The sequence below is a fragment of the Acomys russatus genome, chromosome 21, assembly GCF_903995435.1.
Source record: "Acomys russatus chromosome 21, mAcoRus1.1, whole genome shotgun sequence".
Taxonomy (NCBI): Eukaryota; Metazoa; Chordata; class Mammalia; order Rodentia; family Muridae; genus Acomys; species Acomys russatus.
The window spans coordinates 46,047,830-46,075,175 of NC_067157.1; the positions used below are offsets into that span (position 1 = coordinate 46,047,830).

Below are 27,346 nucleotides of genomic sequence, written 5' to 3' on the forward strand. Positions count from 1 at the left end.
GATGTGGCTCAGTTGGCAGGCCTCAGCGTGCACAAACTACAGTGGCACATGTGGCTGTGTAGTTTGAAAACAGCTTATGATACACAATGCTTTATTGAAGAAGGGCAGAAGAGGGTCCTGAAATTGGTTTCTATTTAATCTCAGAATCGGAAAGTTTTTAAAAAGTGATTTTATGGGCTGGATGGCTCAGAGGTTAAGAGCACTGACTGCTCTTCCAGAGGTCCTGAGTTCAATTCTCATCATGCCTTCTTCTGGCCTGCAGGTGTACATGCAGACAGCACACTGGATACATAATAATACATCTTTTAAAAATGATGTATGCATATTAAGTATTTTGCCTGCCTGGTTCCTGCAGAGGCCAGAAGATGGCATAGGGTCTCTTGGAACTGGAATTCACACCCTTAGGTGCTCTTAACTGTTGGACCATTTTTCTGGGCCTAGAATGAGATTTCTATCCATGAATTATACTCACAGTCATAACTTCATGCATTATTACACTAACCTCCTAGCAGCTTTTAGAAATACTTTTCCTTCCTTTTTTTGAGACAAGGTGGCCTATACTGTTAAAATAGCTGGTCTTACACCTGGCTAAAATTACTTATACATTGTTTTTCTCAGTGCCAGCTGTTAAACCCACGGTTTTACAGATGCTAGGAAGTACACAACTACTGAGACCTTAAGAAACCCACTTTAGGGAGGTGGAAAGAAGATGGCTCAGAGGTTTAAGAGCACTGGCTGCTCTTCCAGAGGTCTGAGTTCAATTCCCAGCAACCACATGGTGGATCTCAGCATTCTATAATGAGATCTGATGCCCTCTTCTGGCCTACAGGCAGAACACTACACATACATATATACGTGATAAATAAATCTTAAAAGAAAACAAAACCCCGAAACCAAACCTACTTGGGGGATGAGAAGGCAAGAGTCCAGAGAGGTCTACTGACTTGCCCTAGTGGGTGGACACATCTGTTTGTGTCAAGCATTGAACTCTCATGAATGATAACAAATTTGATTCTGTCCTAGAGATGGCTTTATTTTTTGTTTTTGTTCCTGAGAGCTGCTGATACCAACGCAGTAATTATTTGCTTTTGTTTCTTGCTCTGTAAACCAGACCAGCCTCTGCCTCCCGAGTGCTGGGATTAAAGACATGCGCCACCACGCCTGGCTAGATTTTCTTTATGAGAATATATTAGACACAATAATGTGTTCTGCTGTGACAGTTTGAATAGCTAAAGAATTTGTTTTGCTTTATAACTAAACATTTTAAATGCTTAGTTGAAAATATAATTTTTAATCATACATGCTGATAATCTGTCAATATTCCCCTTATACTGCCACCTTTAAGCTATATATAACTGAGTATAATACCTTGATAAATTTGTGTTCACCATGATCCATTGAAATACAGAAAAACTATTGAAATTCTGCATTATGCTTTTCTTTTGCTACTGCTTTTGTATTACATTCTCTGCTTAAAACATTATACTAATAAATGTTTTTGAAACTCTTTTCAATTTCTGAGTGTTTTGTTTTTTAAACATGTATATGTGTTAAAATTTGTCAGCTTTCAGGCACCATAGCTTTTCTAGCCTATTAAAATTGTTACAGTCTTTCTGCTTAGGTGATAGTGCCTGTCATCCACTAGGATTCCAGTCAACTTTAGGAGCTGCATCTCTAGCAGGTAATTTAATGGCTTTGGTTCAAGGGGGCAGTCTCGCCAGGGTAACTATCCTGATGGCCCAATAGAGGGTGGCTGAGAAATGCTATGGTTTGTAACTTCATGGCAGGCCTGTGACAGGCTAATGATATCTCCATGCTCCCTGTTCCTTGGGAAACTTGGGTTCCCTTGGGTTTGGGCTGTCAGCTGGGGCACAGCTGCTGGAAAGACAGGCCAGGTACTCAGCAGTATTAGCAAACAGTGCATCAGCAAGGTTATACAGTTAACCAAGGTCCAAAAAACCCACTGTTTTAGTGCAGAGTGTTGGGTGAGTGCACACACATAGGAAAAGTGTGCTCTTGGCAGACTATTATAGAGTCAAGGGCGGGGGGGGGGGGGGGGGGGGGGGGGACAGAGAGAGCTATCCTTAAATAAGGTCATAGAAGTAAATAGCCTCATTTTTTTTTTTTTTTTTAATGTTTGTGGTGTGAATGGTGCATGAGTTATACATGTAATAAAGTGTGCTTGTAGGGAGAGTGACTTTCTTGATGTTACAGGACAAAGAGAGATGCAGTATGGTTAGGCCACTTAAAATAGGAATAGAAAGTGTATGTCAAAATAATGTCTTTTTAAAAAAATATTTATTTATTGTATATACAGGGATCTGGCTGCATGCATGCCTGCAGGCCAGAAGAGGGCATTAGATCACATTGTAGATGGTTGTGAGCCACCATATGGTTGCTGGGAACTGAACTCAGGATCTTTGGAAGAACAGCGGAATGGTCAGTGCTCTTAACCTCTGAGCCATCTCTCCAGCCCAAAATAATGTCTCTTAACACAAGTGTTTGTAAGGCTCTCAAGCCAGGGCCTTGCTTCCTAGGGTTAAGAGCAGTGTCCACAAAGTCTTGGCTTAATTAGTGTTATTGCTAAGATACTCTGTATGGTCAGGTTGTTTGATGCTCTTTAAACTGATGAAACCTTTCTTTTTTGAACTCTATGTTGACTTACAAACCATATTGATAATTGGCAACAGTATATTTAAGAGAAGAAAATGCAAAGATAATTGTGACAGCTTGTTTTATTCTGAGACAGAATCCTGCTGTGTTATAGTTGGCCTCAAACTTGGACAGGCCCCTGCCTCTGCTTTCCAAGTGGTGGGATTGGTGGGCACCAAAGTCTCAGCTGGGTTTCCTTATGTAGCCAAGACTAGGCTGGAACTCATGAACTTCTGCGGCAGTGTCCAGCTTTCTGGGATTACAGGTGTGTGGCCCATGCCCATGACAGTTGCTTGATTTAAAGGATTAAAGATTGATTGCATAATGAGTAACCCAGTAGTGAATACAGATTTTTGGGTTGCAGAACTTGAATTATCTCCTCCAGTGGTTCTTTCACTCTCAACATCAGAAAAAGACTCTTCCCAGCTCGAACATAACCTTAGGAAAATAAAGAAAGTTAATTTCATGGTGAAACAAATGAATTTCACTTCCTAAGAAAAAAGGGTTTTTACTTGGCTTTCAATCCCTGGTGGGTCTACATTGTGTCAAGCTGATAAAACTTAACCACAGCAACTAAGGAGATGACTTTTCCAAGGCTGCTGTTAATGAAGAGTCCCTGAGGAAGCACTGCCTTTCTCACAGGGCAAACTGCAGGTTGGAGGCACAGGCTGATGAGCACATTTGCAACCCACAGAGCTGCTGCTGACCTCGATGGTGATGAGGATGACTATCATCCACTCCAGGCGGAGCGCCCGCTTCTCATTCAGGTGATTCCGCATTAGGTCTGTTAGTTCCATGCAGTGTTGAAGTTTTTCATTCATGACCTGCAAGAAAACAACCTTAGTGTTTGTATTAAAACGAATGCAGATTATAGACATACCAGGTCATCAAACTCTTGCTGTTTAGTACTCAGAGACAATTAGCTGTTAGCAAGCAGTGTTTAGTGACTCTATCCAGAAACAGTTTGTAATGCAACTTTGTTTTATTGTGTATGTTTCTGAATATATGCGTGTGTTAAATGCCTGTGGGGGCCCGACGGCATCAACACCCCTTAGAGCTTGTGTTGAGCATTTGTGATCTGTGTGGGTGCTGGGATCTGTTACTTATTTTGTATATATGAGTGCTCTATATGCATGCACACTTGCAGGCCAGAGAGCACCAGATCACATTGTAGATGGTTTTGAGCCATCATGTGGTTGCTGGAAATTGAACTCAGGACCTCTGGAAGATCAGACAGTGCTCTTAACCACTAAGCCATCTCTCCAGTCCCAGTTGTGGCTTTTTTTTTTTTTTTTTAAAAGACAGGCTTCTCTGTAACCCCAGTTCTGGCTGTCCTGGACTCAACTGTGTAAACCAGGCTGCCTCCTTAGTGCAACACCACTGCCCGGCCGCACTGTAGCAGAAAGCCCTCTCTCCAGCACTCATTTATCCATTTTCAGACAGAGTCTCATGTATGCGAGGGTGGCCTCCTAGAGTGCTGATATTCCGTGAAACACCATACCTGTTTATACGCAGTGCTGGGAACTGAATTTGGGGCTTTGTGCTTGGTAGGCAAACACTAACATACCAGTTATATTTCCTGGCCTCTTTGTATTGCAGTTTCAAAGACTACTTTGCATACTAATCCAAGACTGATGGAAGTCTTAAAAATAGGATTCCCTAGTATTTAATTACAGTACATGTAGCCTGAAACTCACCACTAGGTGGCACCACTAATAGCTGAACTGGCTGTATTATGGGTTATGATGCCTTGAACAAGCTGGGTGTGTAAGTATGTTACAATAGTCCGATTTTAAAAGCTGGATGTGAGTGCAGCTATACACCTCCTCAGTACTGTATAAAATTAGGGTACATTACTGGTAGTGCAGGTTTGGCCAACACGAGCTGCAATTGAGGCGTGGACTGGAGCATCTTATAGCATGTCATACTCGGCACAAGACACTTGACGGCTTTACCGGTGAGGGCCAACACAGAACTGCTTGACGGGCATTCTGTAGTTTCTAATCTATGGGTGTCTAGGACTGCACTGTGTTCCCTCTTTTGTCCTGTTACTGACTTTTTAGTCTTCGCCTCTTTTTTTATTTTATTTTTTTAAAGATTTACTAGGAATTGAACTCACGACTTCTTGGAAGAGCAGTCAGTGCTCTTAACCTCTGAGGCATCTCTCCAGGCCATAGTCTTGGCTTTTGATATGTTCATCTGTAAGACAGCCCTCTATTTCACCTGTGACCACAGGACAGAAAGCATGTTCTCTCTTGGCTTTACTGCTTCAAAACCAATTTGTGCAATGTTATTAATTTTTTTTTTTTTTTGGAGACAGGGTCTTACGTAGCCCAGGTTAGCTTTAAACTTGCTTGGTCGTCAAGGCTGGCCTCAAACTGATCCTCCCTCCAGAGTGCTGGGATTACAGGAGTAAGCCACTTTGTGTTACCATAACCCTTACAATCTGAGAGTCTCGTGGGGACTGGAGCAGGCTCACCAATGAGTGCTTATTGCTCTTGCAGAGCACAACCTAAGCTGCTCCTCAGCTCTCCTAGGAGGCAGCTCACAATGGCCTGTAACTCCAGTTCCAGGGGTTCTGACACCCTCTTCTGGGCTCTGGACACCTCCACACGGGTATTGTAATAAAGCTAAGATAGGCATACATAAAAAGTAAACTTTAGTGGTGAGTACCATCAAAACCTAGGTCATGTAGCAAAGGCAGCCAGACCTCTGAGGTCAAGACCAACATGGTCTAATAGCAAGTTCTAGGCCAGCTAGAGCCACATAGATCTGCCTTTAAAAGAAAGTCTCCTGGTGATTAAAACTTAAATTTTCTTACTAAGCCAAGCATTTGTCTCAGGCTAAAGCAGTTTCAAAATCAGGAGAATATGTTTCTTTTAAAAACTGACGCCTGTTTTAATGTACAAATACAGTAGCAGATGTCCTGGAGTTTTCCCACTAGTGAATAACTGGCTTAAGGGCTGTCTAAGCACTACGGAGGGGGGATGTACATGAATGTACAGCTAAAAGTTGCCAAGTGAAAGTGAGAATGGGAGGTTAAGACAGGTGCTTGTGCAGTAGGCTACCATACAGACACAGTCCTGAGCTCGTGGCTGTCTCCCACAGGCCTGTTGTAGGAGGAGACGCTTAACTCTTGGTGGCAGTCACATCACATCTCATCTTGACACTCATAACAACACTCAAAGCCTGCACACTGAGAGACAGCCCAAAGAAGGCAGCTGGAATACTTGAACACAGCTGCACCTACATTTCCACACTGTCCGTTGCAGTGTGTTGCCCCACCTGCAAAGCAGACTCCCTAGTCTTAGGGAATTACTGTTACACCCTTCCTTTTGAGACAAGGTGTGTGGCACTGTAGCTGAGGGTGACCTTGAACCCCTGGTCTCCTGTTTTCACAAGTGCTGGGACTATGGGCGTGTACTACCACTCCCAGTGTAGACTGTTGGAGGTGGACCACAGGGCTCTGCCATGGATACTAGGAAGCTCTGCACCAACTGAGCTACACCTCCAGCATCTGAGTAGTTTGTCTTCCTAGAGCTTAACCTTCAGATTTGCTTATGCATATAATGTGTACCATGGGGGTATCTGGGGGATACTGATGGCTGTGTGCCACCATGTGGGGGCTAAATCCTTAATTGGTAGTGTGAGGGTAACGTAGGTCAATGTTTACAAAGTAGGCTGCTAGAACTCCACTTTCTCAAAACCATTCTGATAGGCAGATTTCTAAGATCCCATCTAAATGGTCCCTCGGAGTATAGGAGGGCCTTCTGACCTGAGAACACTGCAAAAGTGAGCTGCTCATGCCTGTAAGTAAGCTGTAAAACACTGCCTCATGTCTCGTTCGCCCTAGTACTCTTTGCTGACACCCATTCTCTCTTACCATGCATACAATAGTTGATGCTTTGAGCAGAAATTTCTGTGGTGAGGAATGGAGACCTTAGTCAAACAGCCTTGAGGGACTGAATCTAGCAAAGTGGACAGGAAGTGGATCTTTCCCTGCGATTCTCAGACTTGCCTGCAGCCTTTGAGGGGCCCTGAGCTGGGAGACAGAGCTGCTAGTTTTAGTTTAGCAGATGGCAGCACCGGAGAGGCCTCCTTTGCACAGAGCTTTAGTCTCCCTCACATCCTCACCATCAGCCTGTGACCTAGCCAGCCAGGAAAGCCGTACTTCTTTCATCTGTCCAGACAACCTGGGTTAACAAATGTCTCAGACATCTGCCATATTAAAGTACATTGACTGGGGAGGAGGAGGAGGAGACGGAACGACTCCTCCAGTACCAGTCTGAGCAAGCTAACAGTGACATGGTTTGGGATAGTCATCTTTTCCTGACATGTGGTAGGTATTTCTACCTTCTGCATTAGGAGACACAGAGGAACACCAAGATGAATGACAGCTGTGGGTACCTTTGATGGGGTTATTATGCAAAGGACAAGTGCCTGGGTTGGAGAAAAGGATATAGTCACAGCATTGTGAGTTGTGCACAGAGGGATTTTGAAATGTCATTTGCTTGATGGGACATGAGATGACTGAGAAGTGATTGGAAGTCACATTGAAGAGAGGGTGGACCAGGAAGCAGATGACACACTACTGTAGGCAACAAAGGAAACTGGGGACTTAAAAATGATGGCACAGTGGTTAGCCACCACCCACTCCATTAGTGTTTGCTTCAGGCACAGTGCTGACTGGGGGAACGGTGGGCTACAATCCTCACCCCAAGGGATCTCACACCTGGCTTCTACACATGTAGCCACTGCACAGGTACCTAGACATGTGGCAATACACATACAGGCACATGGATACATACGCATAAATAGAAATCATAAAAGGTGAACAGCCGTAGAGGAAGACTGAAGTCACCCTCTAGCCTCCTCAAGGCATGCGCACAAGCAGATCCCACACATCACATCTAACACATAGAGGGAGAATCATGCTTAGCTACCTGGGAGGCTGAGGCAAGAGGATTCCCAAGTTCAAAGCCATCCTGGCAATATAGTGTGAGTCACCCGAAAAACAAATGAGACATTAAAGACAAAGACCATGGAAGTCTCAGAACTGAACCTTTGACAGAGAAAGCAGAGAAGTGAGGGCAAATGTGGTGGCTCATGTTTGCAATCCCAGGACTAGGGCTAAGGCAGGAGGATCAGAGTTTAAGGCCAGCCTGGGCCAAAACGTGATACTTTGTATAGAAAACCCCTCTTGTAACAATTCATTACAGTTCACACACTTGGCTGGGACAGTGTCTTTAGTCCAGACTGGTTTTGAGCTCAAAAGCAACCCCTCTGCCTCTGTCTCCCTTAAAAAAGACCAGGGGCTGGAGAGACAGCTCAGAGGTTAAGAGCATGATCTGCTCTCCCAAAGGTCCCCGCAACCACATGGCGGCTCACAACCATCCGTGATTAGACCTTGTGTCCTCCTCTGGCATACAGGCCTACTTAACAGGCAGAACACTGTATACGTAATAAATAAATCTTAAAAAAAAAAGACTAAAGTGACAGGAGAGAGGTCAAGGGGAGGAGACGCTGGCCAGAAGTCAAAAAGTTGAGCATACTTAGCTGAAAATTTTAGTCACAGGAATTATAGAAGAGAATGTGTCATTGTGTGCCCCCACCCCAGCCTAGGGTTTCTATGTATAGCCCTGGCTTTCCTGGAATCAAGGAGCAGCCTGCTTCTGCCTCTCGAGTGCTGGGATTACAGGCACGCATCACATAGCCCTGCCTTTTTTTTCTTTAAAAATGCATGCCTTGCCGGGCATGGTGGGACACACCTTTAATCCCAGCAGAGGTAGGTGGATCGCTGTGAGTTCGAGGCCAGCCTGGTCTACAAAGCAAGTTCAGGACAGCCAGGGCTACACAGAAATCTTGTCTCAAAAAACAAAACAAAAAAATAAATGCACACCTTAACTCGTCGTGCAATGCTGAGAAACTGGCAGGTCTTGTCATAGAGCTCCTCCAGGTTCGCTCTGTCCCAGTAGAAGTCGGGAGTGATCAAGAAGTCTGAACTCAAGTTTATGCGGTGCCTAAAAAAGAAAAGTACAGTTTAGCTTTCTATTTATGGTGAGTTAAAAATCAATTTCTACTATATTCTTATTTTCATGGTGCAATATGAGAAGTTTTGAGTGTCACTCTTCAAAAAAACACTTGAGGCATACATACCAGTGCATCCCCACCCCAGGAAGAAATGACCCTCTATGCCCCTTCAATTATGTAAACACAAGACAGGCAGAAATACAGGGTCTCTTTTCAGCTGGGCTGTGGAGGCTAGCTTGGTACTGAGATCTCCAGTCTCTGGGAGAGCAACAAGACTCTTAGTTGCTTTCTAGTCCTATTCTTCATTTTCTAAAGAATTATCAATGTGCTTGTGTATGTTGTGTGTTTGTGTATGTTGTGTGTGTGATGGAAAAGCATCTGGAGAGAGGACAGGTCTATGGATTGCCTCTGGGTTCCTGGGACCAAACTCAGGTTGGTAGGTTTGCTGTCAACCAGTGAGCCACCTGCTGGCTGAAGTAACACCTATTGCACTTTCCTTTTAAAGACTCAAACATCAAGGTAAGGAAAGTCAGGGTATTTATATTAATCCTACATAGATCTAACTTGTGAGTTTGGGTATTATAGTTTATCAGAGTCTGCTTGTATCGGCTAGAAAATTTCCCCTACTTCTTAGAGAACACAGAACAGGTGCCTCTGTTGCTGGATGCTCTTTGTGAATGAACATGAACATCCCTGAGAAACACAGATGCTGAAACACTGGACCACTCTGCTGCTGGATGATCTAAGCAGGTGGGAAGACAGTTCTCAGGAAAACACAGACAAGGAGCTTTGGACAATTTTTCCAGGAGGAAACCAGATACTGCTGCCTGGTGAGACCTCTGCAACCAGAATGCATCACTCTACAGACAGGAAAGTCACCACACTAAAGTGACAGCAGCTTCCTCCTTCCCTGTGCCACTGTACAGTGTCAGCCTCAGGAAATACGGGTGACACTTCTGTAACTACACACTATGTGCCATGTGACAGGCTTAATGTGAGTGAGTTCTGCTCTTCTGTACCCAGTAGAGTTCTAGACACAGTCCCAACGGAGCTTGCCTGCTCCTCACAGCAGTTTCCCCTGCTTGTCATAAATGTTTTGTCTTAAAGGAAATACTCCATTTAGAAAAGAACATTTTACCTGAGGGCAAAGAGCTCACCCATTTTCTGCATAACTTCTTTATGGGACAGTTTAACTTTCTTTCCAGCCTTTAATGCCTGTTTGGGAAAAACAAAACAAAAACTACATATACAACATGTCCTTGTCTGTGGGGGTGTACATTTGTGGATCCAATGAATCATTGTCAGAAAATGTTAAGATCTGCACCTCTGTTGAGCAGGCATACTCTTTATTATTCTGCATACGTCTCAGCAAACACTTGACATTTAGACGAAGATGACCATGCACCTCCCAGGTTGGGAGGACTCCTGGAGCTTTCAGTTCTCCAGACCCCAGGGGAGCACGTACATCTGTCTAATAAACAATGTCAGTTTACCTACCAAGTTCTCAAGGGACACTTCATCTCATAGGAGTAAGTTAGATGACTGTGCCCAGATGGAATGTCTGACTCATCTCAAGAGTTCAGAACTTTACACTCAGGTTTTCCATTCCTTCTGTATCATCTGGATTGTAAATGGCCTCCTGTGGCCACCTGGCCAAGGCTTTATCAACTGTGTCACTGTTAAAAAGTGGTTAAAACTTTTAGAGGTGAAGCAGATAGGAGGACATTAGGCCACTGGTTAGCCTTAGGGGCCACGGGACCCTAATCCCTCCCTCCTTGCTGCTCCCTGGCTGCCATGAAGTGAGGAGCGTGTCCCACCAGGTGCTCCTGGCCACAAGGCCCAGCCTCACCAAGACTTAAACCAATGCACCTGCCCCATGACAGAATGAACCTTCCAAAATGTGCACAAAATACCCCTTTCCTCCTAAAATGCTGGGTGTCCCAGGCTTGTGTTTACACAAGAACTAATACATCCTTTTTAGTCTTTTCAATGAGAAAACACTCTTAAGAGATTGTTTTATTTTATCTGTGTGAGTGTTTACATGTATGTTTGTATGTCACATGAGTGCCTGATACCAGTGAACACCAGAATTGTGTATTAGATTCCCTGGAACTGCAGTCAGAAGCAGTTGTGAGCCACCATATGGATTCTGGGAACCAAACCCAGGCCATCTACAAGAGCAGCAGAGCAGCAAGTGCTCTTAACCACACACCCGTATCTACACCCCACTTCCCACTTCTTATCTTAACTGAAAAGCGGGGTCTCCTTCCCAAGAATAATTAATCATATTATTCTGTTAAGAGTAAAAACCTAGGACACTGTGCATTACCACTGGGCTGCACAGCACCATTTTCCCTTCACTCACTCACACTGAGCACACTGCAGCCACAGCAAAGTCATCTGAAGTTTTCAAGTCGAAAACCAATGTTTTTATCCTTTCTTCATCACTCTATGTGTCACTCTAAGTGTTTTGTTTTTGTTTTTGTTTTTCCGAGACAGGGTTTCTCTGTGTAGCCTTGGCTGTCCTGGACCCACTTTGTAGACCAGGCTGGCCTCGAACTCACAGCGATCCACCTGCCTCTGCCTCCCAAGTGCTGGGATTTGGAAGTGTTTTACTATAGTCTCTGTAGCTCTTATAGTTACTATTTATATTCAAATATACATATTATGTTGAGCAATTAGTACTTTTTCCCAAGAAAGCAATTATTGATTTAGAAAAAGAAGAGCTGATATAAATTACCTCTGGAATTGACTGAATAGATTCAATAAATTTGTCTAGTGTTGCTTCCCAAATAGCCAGTTTCACTGGGGAAAAAAAAAGAGGGAAATTTTCTTTACCATCATGTTCATGTTCACGTCTACACAGAACGAATAGTGGCACGAGCCTCCGTTGCCACTTCACTGACTGTAAGAAGCAAAGGTGCAGCTGGGCATGGCTTGCATGCCTGTAGCCCTAGGAGGCTGAGACTGACTTGGATATAAAAATGACTGAGACAGGGTTTCTCTGTGTAGCCTTGGCTGACCTAGACTCACTCTGTAGACCAGGCTGGCCTTGAACTCACAGATACCCACCTGCCTCTGCCTCCCAAATGCTGGGATTAAAGGCGTGCACCACCACGCCCAGCTTGTTTTTTCCTAGTTTTTCTTTTTCTTTTTCTTTTTTTATTTATTATGTATACAGTGCTCTGCCTGAATGTACACCTACATGCCAGAAGAGGGCCTGCATTACATTATAGATGGTTGTGAGCCACCATGTTGTTGCTGCGAATTGAACTCAGGACCTCTGGAAGAGCAGTCAGTGCTCTTAACCGCTGAGCCATCTCTCCAGCCCTCCTAGTTTTTCAAGACAGTGTTTCTCTGTGTTATTTTGGCTTTGTAGACCAGGCTGGATATGAACTCACAGAGATCTACCTGCCTCTGTCTCCCAAATGCTGGGATTAAAGGTGTGTGCCACTACACCAGCTAAAAATGTTTTTACCCTATCAGTAGGACCCAGACATCAGAATGTCATATGTTTCCCACCCCCCCCCCCCCCCCCCGAGACATTTTATGTGTTACATAGAGCCCTGGCTGTCCTGGACTCTTTGTGTAGACCAGGCTGGCCTGGAACACAGAGAAATCTCCCTGCTTCTGCCTCCTGAGTGCAGGGAGTAAAGATGTGTGCTACCATGCCCAGCCTCTTACTTTTGTTTTTTTGAGACATTTTCTCTGTGTACCCTGGCTATCCTGGAACTTACTCCTGCTGCCTGAGTGCTTGGATTAAAGGCATGTGCCACCCTGGCCTAATAATTTCAATAAAGACAAAAAATCAAACCAACCAACCAAACCCCCAAAGTACTGACCCATTAAAGCTAAAGAAAAATTTTTTTAAAAAGGCAAATGTAAAGAAAGAGTGGAGTTTTCTAAGTCTGTTAGAACACAGACATATCTCCCAGAATTAGATTTTTGCTCACATCCCAGAAACCCAGAGGATGCGAATCACACCTAGTCCTCCTGGCAGTTCTGTGGGTGATGCAGGGTGAGACTTCCTGGCCTTTCCTATGCTCAGGTCTGTGAGCAAATCCGCAGCCACTCAAAGGTGTCCCACAAGGTGTGCACAGGCCTGCAACCTGATGCACAACAAGATAAGGAAGCCCGTAGGGAGCACCATGGCTTTCTCAGGGACCATGGTCTTAGTGCTGTGACTGGCTGCCAGTCACAAGGGTGGCAGTCTCTGGATTGGAGACCACTGCATTGAGCATTCGTGGGGAGGAAGAACAAAGGCCGTGCCAGGAATATGAACTACATTTGGAGAAGTGGAGCTTCATCAGCACAGCTCACAAGGAATAGCATCAGCAGAGAATGACATTAGGCTCTGTTCAGTGTTGTGAAAATAATCAGAAATCATCGTCCAGTGCGTAATGAAGCTGTGTAACATGTCATTTGCAAAGCAGATCAACTTACCCGAGAGGCAAAGAGCATTGGAGAAAGCAAATTTTTCTAGAATGGAGTCATCTAAGTCCAGTTCAGAATTTAGCTTGATCTCCCCTCTATGCAGTTTAGATTGTCCCCTGGGAGAGGAAAAGAAAAAGCATCTTTCTGGTTTTTTTCTTTTTTTGTTTTTTGAGACACAGTCTCTCTGTGTAGCTCTGGCTGTTCTGGAACTCACTCTGTAGACTAGGCTGGCCTTGAAGTCACAGATACCCGCCTGTCTCTGCCTCCCAAATGCTGAGATTGAAGTCATGCCCTGGCTTATATCTTCCAAACCTTCCAAATAGCTGCTCTTCTGAAAAGGCAAATCTTACCATCTTTCTGGAAACCACTTCAACAATTTTTATTTATAAATGCCCTCCTAACTTGTGATCCAAGTAAGTCCATTCCCAAGAATTGACCCACAAAAATAATCAAGTATAGCTTGTGTACCATGAAATGGTTTGCGCTATTTTGGCAGTGTCACACTTACGGCAATCCTCCAGCCTCACCTCCTGAGTGCTGGCTGGGGTTACAGTTTTGAGCTACTCCACCTAGACAATGAACAGCTGTTGAGCCACCACAGGGGTTCTGGGAACTGAGCCTGGTCCTCTGCAAGAGCAGCAAGAACTCTTAACCATGACTGAACTGCCCCCTCAGACCCACAGCAAATGTTACTGTCTAATGTTCATTAGTAAAACACCAGGAAGAAAAAAAACATGACCCAATAGAAAAACATAGTTATTAGCACTTCCACAGAATAGCCAGGCAAGGCCTGATAGCTGGAGCCTGTGGTCACAGCACTGAGGAGGCTCTATAGGGTCTCAGACTACAGTGAGAAAGTCACTAGGCTGCCTGCCCACACTTCTCGCCTGCCGAGCCCTCAAAGGTCTGAGTGCTTCTCCCGGATCCTCTCATTACATTTGTCATATTCAAACTCAACTGAAAGAAACATGGATTTAGTTGAAAGTGAATCCTTACCGGAAGAGCCTGATAAGCCACCCTGATGAGGGCAGGGCGTGCTATGTCGTTAATTTAGAATCAGCTTTTCATTTTGGAAATGATTTGTTGATAATGTGAGAGGTTATAAACAGATTCTGTTCTGTGTACCAGTGATTTAAAGGACCTCCATGTATTCACAGTGATATCTTCTGGGCTTCCCAGCTCTCCCCAACACCCTTCCTCTGTGTGCCAAGAAGCTGCTTACTCTATTTTTATGTAGTTCAGCTCTTCGTTCTCCCAGTGAACCAGAGCCACTTCGTAGGGCTGGGTCTCGTGTCTCTCTAGAACTTGCATCACGTGCTTCATCTAGGAGAGAAGGACACCCGTGTGCATTACACTGACTCCCTCACAGGCCACATGGGGTCATCTGCTTGGCATGGCTTTCATTATTTCAGTGGCATGTTTTCTAGACTCACTGTGACAGTAAACAAACTGATTGTGTGTTCCATCTATTTTGACATTTGGAAAGTATAAATGAATGAGCATTAATCAAGAAAATAAAAATTACAATTATCCAGCAAGCTAAAAAATAATCACTACTAACATTACAACAAATATTATATATTATACTAAACTATAAACACTATGGTTTATATTTGTTAAGTCTCTTTTTTAAAAAACTGTACAGGCATTTGCTTGTAATAGTTAAAGCGATGGGGGCTGAAGAGATGGCTCAATGGCTAAGTGCATTTGTTGCAGAAGATCTGGGTTCAGTTCTCAGGACCCACATGGTGGCTCATAGTGGCCTGTAATCCAGTTACAGAGGATGTGATGTCCTCCTCTGAGTCCCCTGGGTACCCAACATTCACACGGTGCATATACACACATACAGGCGAAATGGTCAGACACATATAGATTTTTTTTTTACATATAAATTTTTAAAAAGCTAAGGCAACATAAAGGTGTAGAATATGCTCCCTAATCCTCATGTTGAAGCAGCCATGATTAAACCTGGTGAATCTCCTCCTATACTCGTTTCTGCGGAGCTAAAGCCAGACCCCACATGCATCTACATGCTTTCTATGAGCAGACATGTATTTTATTTTGGCTTTCCTATGACTAGGATTATACTTTACATATGGACACCTTCACTGCTATTGTTAAAGGAGGATGTGCACGTTACACACACTGAATGCTCATCTTTGGGAGATGATTTCTACTCTGCCGTCTGAGGGCATCACCCTGCTGTGAAGTATTTCTTGAAGCACTGCTAAGAGCCAAGGCTACGGCTCACAGCGGCAGGGTGCAGCGTGACTGCTGGCAGCACTGCAAAGAAGGGGACAAAGGGGAGGGGAGGGGAGGGGAAGGGAGGCAGGCATGTATGTTAAGGATTCTGTCAAGTATTCTACCTGCTCTCCAAAATAGCCTTCCCTCTAGGATCTGAACATTCATGAGTGCTCATAAACGGAGGCCGGTTACCAGCCTCTGCGGTCTGCAGTGTCAGCCCACCACTCGGTTACGCCGACTTTGTGCTCCGCCTTCCCTCCCCCACGGTGTCTCTATCGCCTTCCTTTTAGTGATTCCTCATGGCTACCTCTAAGGATCAGGGTCTCAGGTGAGCAGAGAAGGGCATGGCTTCTTTCATGCAACCTCAGACAGACTGGCCTCCACTTCTCAAGTGCTGGGATTACAGCCATGTGTCACCATGATGTTCTTTTCTTTTTGGAAGCAGGTTTTATAACTCAGATACTGGCTTCTATCTCACAACCCTCCTTCCTCTGCCTCCTGAGTTCTGCGATGACAAACAGTATATTGATTGCACTTATGAGTAACTTTATTTGCCCCCTTGGCTGTCCTGGACTTGCTTTTGTAGACCAGGCTGGCCTTCAACTCACAGCCATCTGCCTGCCTCTGCCTCCCGAGTGCTGGGACTACAGGCCTGCGCCACCATGCCCAGCTATGAGCGATTCTTTTAAGTCACCTGGATCATATGTGGAACATTTGAGAAGAATCAAAAGCCAGTGTGTTTTGTAAGATGAAAGGAATGGGGCAAATACTGTGTGATGCACAGAGGAGCAGCTGTGTGTTAGTGTGTCCCTGTGGCTCCAGGCTTCAGCCTGCTGAACGCTACAGAGAGTTTTTTGGTTTTGTTTTTTAATTTGTTTGTTTGTTTTGAGACAGGGTTTCTCTGTGTTGCCTGGCTGTCCTGGACTTGCTTTGTAGACCAGGCTGGCCTCGAACTCACAGAGATCCACCGGCCTCTGTCACCCGAGTGCATTGCCATGCCCGGCTGTGCCAGTTTATTCTTAGAACACTATAGCTGTACATTAGTTATACTCTACTCTACTTACAGTTTTGTCTCTTACGTTCCAGAACACAGCAGCTCCTTCCCTGGTTCAAGAACACGAGAGTCAACCTCGGCAAAGGGAGAAGACATTCTTTTTAGATTATTTTATTTTGCCTCTGTGTGTACTGTGTGAGTGCCTGGTGTCCACAAAGGTCAGGTCAGAGTGACAGATTTCTTGGAACTAGAGTTACCGATAGTTGTGAGCCATCTATATATGTGCTGAGAATTGAACCTGGGTCCTCTGTAAGAACAGCAAGTGCTTTTAACTGCTGAGCCATCTCTCTAAGCCTCAAGAGAACAGTCTTCAGAGTCACACCAAGAGCAGTGTGTAGGTAGCCACTACCACAGTGACTCTCAGCCTTCCTAATGCTGCGACCCTTTAATACAGGTCCTCATGCTGCGCTGACCCCAACCGTAAAATTATTTTGTTGCTACTTCATAACTGTCATGAATCATAATGTAAATCTCTGTGTTTTCTGATGGTCTTAGGTGACCCCTGTGAAGGGGTCATTTGAGACCTCCGAAGGGGTCACAACTCACAGGTTCAGAACCGCTGCTCTACAGCATACGGAGGATATAAGTGAAGAAGATTATCTGGTTGATTAAGATTGGCTTGCTACAGATGTGGAACTGTAGATGTGAGCCACATGTAGGCACAGGACTGTACACATAATAAAGAAAGAAAGAAAGAAATAAGTTAACAAATAAGAAGTCTGTCCTCAATTCCCAATTCTTTTTTTTGTTTGTTTGTTTTGTTTTTCGAGACAGGGTTTCTCTGTATAGCCTTGGCTGTCCTGGAGTCACTTTGTAGACCAGGCTAGCCCCGAACTTACTGTCGGGCTCACATCAACAACAACAAAAACCATTTTATAAGATCATCTACAGAGATGGCTCAGTGATTAAGAGAACTTATTGCTCTTCCAAAGGACCCAGATTCAGTTCCCAGCACCCACATACCTACTTACAACCGTCTGTAACTCCAGGCCCAACCTCTTCTTTTGCCCTTCTCAGATCGGCATGCACATAGTACACAGACATATATGTAGGCAGAAAACTCATATGCATAAGATAAATAAAATTTTAAAAGATTTGTGTATTTATTATATATACAGTGTTTTGCCTACATGTGTACCTACATGCAAGAAGAGGGCACCAGGTTTTATCATAGATGGTTATGAGCCACCATGTGGTTGCTGGGAACTGAACTCAGGATCTCTAGAAGAGCAGACAGTGCTCTTAATCTCTGAGCCATCTCTCCAGCCCCCCCAAAATTTTTTTTGAAAAAGATGACCTACCAGGAGATTCATAACCCTGAAAAATTCTCCAAGATGAAGTAAGAATCAGAAGACAGATTTAAACCCTAAACTCACTGGCAAAGGAAGGTCCCAGGAGAGGCACACCCCACCCTAGAGACTGTACACATATGGGTGCAAACCAACCTCCCAAAGCCACCTGCTCCTGTCTTACCTGAACAAGAATATTGTTCCGGAATCACCTTCTTTTGCAGAATTTTCTACACCCATCACCAAAATATTTGCTGCATCTGTGATTTAAAACATCAGTCAATAGCCGGTGCATGGCGGTGCATGCCTGTAATCCCAGCACTTAGGAGGAAGATCACTGAGTTCGAGGCCAACCTGGTCTACAAAGTGAACCTAGGACAGGCGGTGGTGGTGCACACCTTTAATCCCAGCTTTTGGGGGGCAGAGGCAGGCAGATCGTTGTGAATTCAAGGCTAGCTTGATCTACAAAGTGAGTCCAGGACAGTCAAGGCTACCCAGAGAAACCCTGTCTCGATAAACCAAATGCCCTCTTCTGGCACACACATGAACATGCACACAAGTGAGAATGAATCTTAGAGGGCTGGAGAGGTGGCTCAGAGTTGAGCGCACTGCTGTTCTCCCAGAGGACCCAGGTTCAGCTCTGAGCACCTGCACAGTGGCTCACAGCCATCTGTAGCTTCAGTTTCAGGGGATCCAACACTCTTCCGGACTCTGGAGGGCACTAGGCGTGCACGTGATGTACACACTTAAGTACTCTGCCTGCAGCTGCTGGGATTACAGGTGTGCACCAACACGCTTGGTTTCAGTGATGCTGGAGATCGAACCCAGGGCTGTGTGTGTATTAAGTAAACACTAACACCTGGTCTACACCCCCAGCCCCGTGAATTTTAAACTGTGTAAAGTCTGGACAAAAGAGAACACACAGAGAAAGCAAGTGCGACAGTGTACGAACCTAGCTAATTTCCAGGTGAGTCATGAGTTCTACGCTATACTCACTTGTAGCCATCTAACTTTTAATCCTTTAAACGCTGTTGAATCTATCAGTACTTGTTTTACCTATTATGCTTAGTGTAGTAATAGTTCTTGTAAGCACATATTCTATAATATAAATTACAAACAATCTATTCCAGTTAAGACATCATTACTTATTTGCACACAGTTATGTGCAATTTCTCCTTTTTCCTTTCTATGTGTTTGAGACCATGTATAGCCATAACCCAGCCTGGCCTGCCACTCAGGGCCCTCTTCAGCCGCTTGAATGCTGACATTACGGGAATAAGCCCCCACACCTACTTTCTCACATCGGGATTCCTGGTAGGATTTTGACAGGAACAAAAACTCTAAATCACTTTTTGGAGCACACACCCAACTCCCCTAGGAAGACTGTTTGCCTGTGTAGCCCAACGTACCATGACAGAGGTGAGAAGGTCCAGAGCCACACTAGTGGCAGCTCCAGTGGCAGCCAGGGCTGTTCCTGACCAAGTTTTCACCTCAGGGGTTCTGGGCAGAGCTCTGTCAACTTGTTTAGTCATTAAATACAGTCTGTTCATACAATTAATAATGAAAACATACGGCATTTCAACCCCTTATGGGTTGAAAGGCCGGTGAGTCTGCTGGGATTATAGGCATGCACTACACCACCTGGCTTTTGGTTTGTGTTTTGAGTAGGGGGTCTTTCTATGTAGCCTTGGCTGTCCTGGAACTCAAGACATAGACAAGGCTAGCCTTAAACTCCCAGAGCTGTGACCTCTGCCTCTTGAGTTTTAGCATTTAAGGCCACCAGGCCTGGGGCTAGTCTTTAAGAGCTCTTCCATTTCCTAAAATAAGAATTTCCTTATATTTGTGTTTTTACCTTTTGCCTTTAACATTGTTTACTTAAAAGCATTAGGCTAATAATTTCTTTTAAAGCCTCTCCCAGGTCCTGCCAATAATTGATAAAAGCTTTCATCAGTTATTATCATTGTTATTTGTGAGGGGTGTGTTGTGTGCAAAACGGGTTATTTTGCTTTTGTTTTTCCAAACAGGGTTTCTCTGGGTAGCTCTGGCTATCTTAGACCTTGCACTGTAGACCAGGCTAGCCTCTGAGATCTACCTCCCTCTGCCTCACAAATCCTGTGATTAAAGGTATGTGATCTCCCCCCAACTCTCACCCCTCCCCACCACCACCACCACCACCACCACCACTGGGCTGTAAAATAGCCTTTTAAAATTACAGAAAAGCCGGGCGTGGTGATGCACGCCTTTAATCGCAGTACTTGGAGGCAGAGGCAGGTGGATCACTGTGAGTTTGAGGCCAACCTGGTCTCCAAAGAGAGTCCAGGATGGCCAAGATAACATAGAGAAACCCTGTCTCGAAAAAAAAAAAATTACAGAAAAGCAGCAGTATAGAGCAATGGTTTGGCCCATGTGTTAAAGGACTGGTCCTAGTTCATTCACTGTATTGGGAGGTGAGGCCTACTGGCAGGATGTGGGATGGATGTGCACCTTTGAAAGGATTCCCGCCAGGTATGGTGGCGTACGCCTTTAATCCCAGCACTCAGGAGGCAGAGGCAGGTGGATCTCTGTGAGTTCGAGGCCAGCCTGGTCTACAGAGTGGGTCCAGGACAGCCAAGGCTACACAGAGAGACCCTGTCTCAAAAAACAAACAAAAAAACCCCCAACAACAACAACAACAACAAAACAAAACAAAACAAAAAAACCCCAAAAAACCAAAAAAAGGAAAGAAAAGGATCCCCATAGCTGGGTGTGGTTGCGCACACCTATAATCCTAGCACTTGGGAGGCTAATTGCTGTGAGTTCGAGGAGAGCCAGGGCTACATAGAGAAACCCTGTTTCAAAAAAGTAAAAGAAAAAAAAAAAAAAAAAAAAAAAAAAAAAGGATCCCCATCATCCTGTGGTAAGCAGCTAACCGTGCCACATGGTCTTCACCTGGGTGTGCCCCTCAACACAGACCTCCAAGCAGTGGGTAACTGGCCTTGGACTGACACCTCCAAACTGTGAGTTAAGATCAACCTTCCTCAGTTTACATTTACTGCAGGTATTTTTTTTTTTTTTTTTTTTTTTTTTGAGACAGGGTTTCTCTGTATAGCCTTGGCTGTCCTAGACTCCCTTTGTAGACCAGGATGGCCTCGAACTCACAAAGATCCACCTGCCTCTGCCTCCCGAGTGCTGGGATTACAGGTGTGCGCCACGACGCCTGGATTTATTGCAGGTATTTTATACAGCAACCCAAAGCTAGTACACATATCCTCTGATCTTCTCAAACGGCAGTGGGCCTAGAAAGATTAAAACAGCATATTCATCTTAATCCATGCCATCTGAATAAAGACCTGTGAGACCATTTTTCTTTTCTTCTATCTTCTGCGTCATCCCCACCCCCAGGCTGGGCTTCACCATGTACTTCTGGCTGTCCTGGAACTCACTGTGTAAACCAGGCTGGCCTTGAACTCACTGAGAGTCACTGAGTACTGAAGGTTGGGATCAAAGGCATCTGCCACCATGCCTGGCTGAGACTATTTTCATAATACAAATCAATGGGAAACAAATTGGGTCAAATGTACACTGGAAACACCATCACAGGAAAGTCATTTTCTAACACACAGCCGACTTGGCTCTGGGTTCAGGGTGCCATACCTCTAGGCAGGCTTGTCACTTCCACATAGCCACAGGAGACCAGCTCTTGAGACAGACTTCCCAGGTGATATTCATCTGCTGTTGCAAATGCTGTGCACTGCATCAGGTCCTGGATTGGGGATGAACACAGGCCTGAGGTTATTCAAGCACTTGCAATGGCAGCTGGATTCCGCTAGGGGACGCTCCTCTGCAAAGCCGGCACTTGGAAGTTGTTTCAGCGCCTCAGAAGTGCACCTAAAGATTCACTGATGATGACGAGGACTGAGCGACATGGAGGCAAGCTTCAGCTGAGGTAGAAGAGCACCTGCTTCTGCTATCCTAAAAGGTGGACTGGGCAGCCTTGAATGTGAAGCTGTACCTCACAAGCAGCAGGTTTAAACAGACCGAATAAGGGCACCGTGTGGAAACCTGGCTGAAAGACATTTCAGTTCTCCAGCACTCAGTCCCTCTGTCGCTCTGTCCATATCAGCATTAGCAGCTAATGCCACCTTACTGTCACTAGCTTTGCACGAGCAGGTATCCCTCGATCCACAAAGGATGCAGTGTTTTCCCTGGTCTATAGTAACTAAAGTGGTCTGTGCTCTGCTGTACAGCACAGGTCTGAGCAGAGTATAAACCATGCACACTCACGTGCGTGCGTTAACACACGAGAAGCAATGCGCAGTGCTTTCTCAGCGAGTGGCATGGCAAGCCATTTGGAAGTTCTCATGTCAATTTAGTTGGCTCAAATCAGTGTTTTAGCTTTATGACTTATTTGTGTGCATGTGTGTGCCTGCATGAGTTGTTTTGGTACACCCTGTTTGTGCAGGTTCCCACGGAGGTCAGATGGTGTAGATTGGTGCTCTGGGGCTGTAGTCACAGGCACTTGTGAGCCACCTGGGGTGGGGACTGAAGCTGGGTCCTTTGCTTTAACAGGAAGCACTCTTAATTGCGGAGCATCTCTCCAGCATCCAAACTAGCTTTTCAGATGAATTAAATAGGGTGAGAATGGGCACGCCTAGCACATATCTGATGGTCTGATACCCAGCACTATATAACAAAGCTAACAATCAGGAAATACTGCAGAACACTATGCCTAAGATCAAATGTTACATGGCTTTCTGTCATACACATCCGCCTATGCATTGATATCAGTCACTATGCATGTAAAATAACTTCCTTCCTTCCGAGACGTGGTTTCTCTTTGGCCTGTTCCGCCGGGACTCACTTTGTAGACCAGGCAGGTCTAGAACTCAGAGATCCATCTGCTTCTGCCTCCCAAGTTCTGGGACTAAAGGAGTGCACCACCTGGCTGTAAAACAATTTATTAGAAATAAAGCCAAAAGTTTGAAAACTAGGACCAGGCATGGTGGTGGACACCTTTACTCCGAGCACTCGGGAGGCAGAGGCAGGTGGATCTCTGTGAGTTCAAGGCCAGCCTGGTCTACAAAGCGAGGCTAGGACGGATAGGGCTGTTACACAGAGAAACCCTGTCTCAAGAAACAAACAAACAAGTTTGAAAACTGTTAGCTTCACAGCTGATGTCATAAAACACAAAAAGAGGCCTGAGACGTAAATTGGGGGACACACTACATTAACAGAGTGCTCACTTTATTGAACGGTCCAGGATTTACTAGAACAGCTGTCGGCCTGCCTGCCTGCCCTTGCCAGCTGCCAGGCTCTCCACCATGCTCTGGCCTTCCCAGTGTGGACTCTGGTGGCGCATGGTTAAGAACAACTTTGTTCCTCTCGCTCCTCTTGCCTCACTCTGAACTTCTCAAAGAGTGGATTCCGCCAGCCTTCCCTCTCCCGGCTCAGTACATTCTGTCCTGCTTCCTGAGCAGCAAAAAGGGTAAGTGGAGGAAGACGTCAATGTCCATACAGAATTCAATGCCAAACCAAGGGACTAGCCACTCAGCCGTGCTGCGAGCAGCCCAGTGGGAGCAGCTGAGCCAGGCTGAGAGGGCACAGCAGGTGTGATTCTGAGCACTGACATGGTGCTCACAACTGTCTGTCATTCCAGAAGAAACCAAGGCAGATAAGCTGCAGTTAGTGAAGAATGTGGGGATAAACAATACGCCGCCCCCGCCCCCCCAACTGATAACTAGATCCCACATCACACATCAGAAAACATGGTATGCTGGCATCGATGGGTGAGAATGGCAGCAGGCAGCAGGCAGCAGGCAGGCATGGTATGCACATGAGGGGCTCCGAAGAGTCTGGCCTGATGAGAACAGAGCTTCAGATGGCTGAAAGGAGTCCTTTCAGGATGCAGCAGGCAGGCTCCTCTCAGTGAGGCGGGGAACATTTCCTGAAGCTTGCTGGGCAGAATCAAGGCAGCAACAGTGTGTCTGAACGATTCCAGTGACGGCAGCTACAGGCGTGCTTTGGGCTAGAGTGGGAACCACAGAGGCACAGAATGGAGACTGGACATAAAACTGACTGCAAGCTGACTCTAGTTTAGTATGTCTTTTTGTTTGTTTGTTTTTGTTTTTGTAGACAGGGTTTCTATGTGTAGCCTTGCCTATCCTGGACTCCCTTTGTAGACCAGGTTGGCCTCGAAATCAGTGATCTACTGCCTCTGCCTCCTGAGTGCTAGGACTGAAGGGGTGTGCTGACACACCCGGCTAGCATGTCTTCCTTTTCTTCTCTTTCCTTCCTGTCTATGTTTGAGACAAGATCTCTCTATGGAGCCTTCTTGGAACTCTCTATGCAGACCAGGCTGGCTGCAAACTCCAAGATTTTACTGCCTCTGCTTCCTGAGTACAGGGAGTTGAAGGGTTTCTCTGTGTAGCCTTGGCTGTCCTGGACTCGCTTTGTAGACCAGGCTGGCCTCGAACTCACAGAGATCCACCTGCCTCTGCCTCCTGAGTGCTGGGATTACAGGCCTGTCCCTGTCTCACTGGATGTCAGTGAAAAGGCCGGGAAGCGACCGTCCCTGCCTCTTTTGCCTGCTTGCGTATGTTGATGGCCTATCCTCTCTGTGATAAAATGAAACTTTGGACTCTCAAAGGATAAGATGTGGCATGTTACTCAATCACTATTTTTATAAGAAAATGTAGGGGCTGGAGAGATGGCTCAGAGGTTAAGAACACTGACTGTTTTTCCAGAGGTCCTGAGTTCAATTCCCAGCAACCACATGGTGGCTCACAACCATCTATAATGTGATCTGATGCCCTCTTCTGGCCTGAAGGTGTACATGCAGGCAGAACACTGTGTACATAATAGTAAAAAAAATAAATCTTAGAAAAGAAAGAAAATGTATTCTAAGCTCGGGTGAGGACTACATCTGCACACACAATGCTTTTCCTTAGCCTCAACCTTTGCTGTAAGCTTCCCTCCCTCCATGTTGGAGAGCCTGCATTTTCTGAGGACTTGCTTGTGCTTTCCTCAGAATGCAGCAGCTCAGGTGCACGTGACTTGCCTATACCCCTGTATGTACAGTTGTGGACTGCTTCTTTTAACAAACACATCACACGGTTTAGAAGGTTACATTTAGAAAGTTACATTCTGACATCCTGTTGAGTATTATTTCACTGAAGCTCATTTGGTAAGGGGAAAGCCCATGAAGTGGGCTGCGTGTCTGTTCTGTATTGGGTTTTTGCCTGTTAATGGTAACAGTGGTTTGTAAGCAGCTTTCATGCTCATGCAGTCTCTAGTTTTTACAGTCTATCTTTATTTTCAGGTGCTATTAAATTTACATATGTTGAGGTGTATTTCAGGTTTGGGGAAGGGAACTTGTTCCTAAATAGACGACCAAAGCCTCCTAAAACAGTTAATGGATTAGGCCTCACATTTACACCTTTCTGTTTTAAAATGTAAAACAAAACAAACCCACTGCATTGCAACACACAGTTTTGTTCCTTTGGCCATACGAGACACGGTCCAGTAGATGGGGATAAGCAAGCTATCCTGCTTCCTGTTCTGAGACCGTCCCTGCTGCAGCATCGTTACTGTGCAGCCGCACTGCAGCTCCTGTCTTACTGACACCGGGACAGAAGAAATTCCTATGGGGCCTCATGCTCAGCTCCCGGTGGAGCTGAAGTCAGTGTGTTTAAGTCCCCAGTGCTGCAGGACGCTGGAGCATCACGTGGGCCTCTGCTTTCCTGTTCCTGGCACACACCCTGCATCCTTTCGAGTTTCTAGTGTGACAGGAATGCTGCTTATTCTACTGAGGAAACTCTTGGGCTCTGGGTGGACTCAGGCTAGGGACTGGATGCTGGGAACACAAACTCTGGCTCAAAGCTCCCGAGCTTCAGCCCTTCCTCTCCAGAGGCAGGAAGAAAGGCTGGAGGGTGAGTTCACTTGCAGACCTTCTCAAGGCTCCGGGAGAAGGCTCTTTCTGCAAACACTTCCATCTGTTACAGTCTAAGTAGAGGCAGCACAGGAGCGAAGCCCGCCTCATATCAGCCATTCATTAACCCCTTTTCCACGGCCCAATGACCACGCATGCTCCCTTGGCACTTGTTTTTTTTTTTTTTTCAGAACCAAGGTTTTTCTATTTAGCATTGGCTGGGCAAGCCTGCAACGTACACCAGGCTGGATCTGAACTCAGAGTGCTAGGAAAGGCCTGGGCTCAGCTATCACTTTTTTTCTTTTGAAACCGGGTCTCACTATATAGTCCAGGCTGGCCTCAAATGTGATCTTCCTGTCTGTCTTCTGGGTGTCAACAGCTCAGCAAAAGCAAGCCCCATACAGATTAAACACGCTCAGCCGGGCGTGGTGGTGTATGCCTGTAATTCCAGCACCCGGGAGGCAGAGGCAGGAGGATTACTGTGAGTTCGAGGCCAGCCTGGTCTACAAAGCGAGTCCAGGACAGCCAAGGCTACACAGAGAAACCCTGTCTCGAAAACCAAAAAAGCCAAAACAAAACAAAACAAAAACCTCAAAACCAACAACAAGAACAAAAGGAAAAAAAAAAAAAAAAAAAAAGAACTGAATTCTGCCGGGCACTTTCACACGTACTCTGGTGCCTCACATTTGACCATGTCCCCTGGAGGGGGAGACCTGGTGGCACTCAGAGGAAGGATAGCAGGCTACCAAGAAGAGACTTGATACCCCATGAGCATATACAGGGGGAGGAAGTCCCCCTTAGTCACAGTTTTAGGGGAGGGTAGTAAGGGGAAGATGGGAGGGAGGGAGGAATGGGAGGATACAAGGGATGGGATAACAATTGAGATGTAACAAGAATAAATTAATAAAACAAAATTAAAAAAAAAAAAAAGAATTCTGCCGGGCATGGTGATGCACACCTTTAATCCCAGCACTCAGAGGCAGAGGCTGGTGGATCGATGTGAGGCCTGGTCTACAAAATGAGTCCAGGACAGCCAAGGTTACACAGAGACTCTGTCTCGAAAACAAAACAAAACAAAACAAAACAAAACAAAAGAAACAACTCAGAATTCTGAGCTAGCTGCCCAGTTCTCTTACGTCAGCACCGAGGCTATGGTGCAACATACACTGGTTTAGAGGGCACACAGGGCAAATGAATCCACTTAAGGGCCACAGAACTAGTAGGCTTTACCTCATTCACAGACAGGTCTGGAAGGTTGGTCCTGGACGGCTGCCTGGTCCTGGATGCTTTTAGCGGCCTCTTGATCTGCGGGAGGTCTTGTTTTGGCACAAGTGTTTCAGTTGACACAGACGAGTAAAGCCTTTTTATTGTTTCTATAAACCACCGAGAACACAAGAAGTTTGGTTTGTGGGTCATGGTCCTGTGAGTCCCAAAGGGGCACGTGGTTGACAGGTGTGCCTGTCCATCCTGACAATAGACGGCATTTAGTGGAAAGAGTCTGCTTGTGTTTGCTTCTGTCAGGCTCATTTCCAGGAACTTTGCCTTCTTCAAACTGTCAGTGGTTAGACTAGGAAGGAATGAGTTTACACGCCGCTGTACTGTCAGGGCGGCCCGGCATGCTGTGCGCTCAAGTGTTGTAAGTGGTCTTAATGTAAGCTGAGTAAGTTTCTGGCACTGGCGAGCTTTTGCTGATGCGCCGTGCAAACCCGCCAGGGTTTGGAGAAGTCTGGCTGGCAT

General features: G+C 45.5%; 1 protein-coding gene across 1 annotated transcript; it reads right to left on the bottom strand.

Moving 5' to 3' along the window:
* Positions 1-2,719: 2,719 nt before the first annotated feature.
* Positions 2,720-27,346, bottom strand: Rmnd1 (required for meiotic nuclear division 1 homolog). Its single transcript, XM_051164186.1, has 11 exons — positions 26,840-27,346; positions 21,337-21,445; positions 17,888-17,963; positions 16,425-16,464; positions 14,339-14,439; positions 13,126-13,232; positions 11,423-11,487; positions 9,821-9,897; positions 8,552-8,672; positions 3,360-3,476; positions 2,720-3,090 (listed from the first exon to the last, which is right to left on the bottom strand). The coding sequence occupies exons 1-11, from the start codon at positions 27,344-27,346 to the stop codon at positions 3,058-3,060; spliced, it is 1,353 nt and encodes a 450-aa protein (XP_051020143.1). The 3' UTR covers positions 2,720-3,057.

Coding starts and splice junctions, on each gene's coding strand:
- Rmnd1 (XM_051164186.1), bottom strand. CDS start 27,346: ATGCCAGCCAGACTTCTCCAAACCCTGGCGGGTTTGCACGGCGCATCA. Junction 16,465..17,887: donor GGAACAATATTCTTGTTCAG/GTAAGACAGGAG, acceptor TTCTTGAACCAG/GGAAGGAGCTGCTGTGTTCT. Junction 13,233..14,338: donor CTGAACTACATAAAAATAGA/GTAAGCAGCTTC, acceptor TTCCTCTCCCAG/GGGACAATCTAAACTGCATA.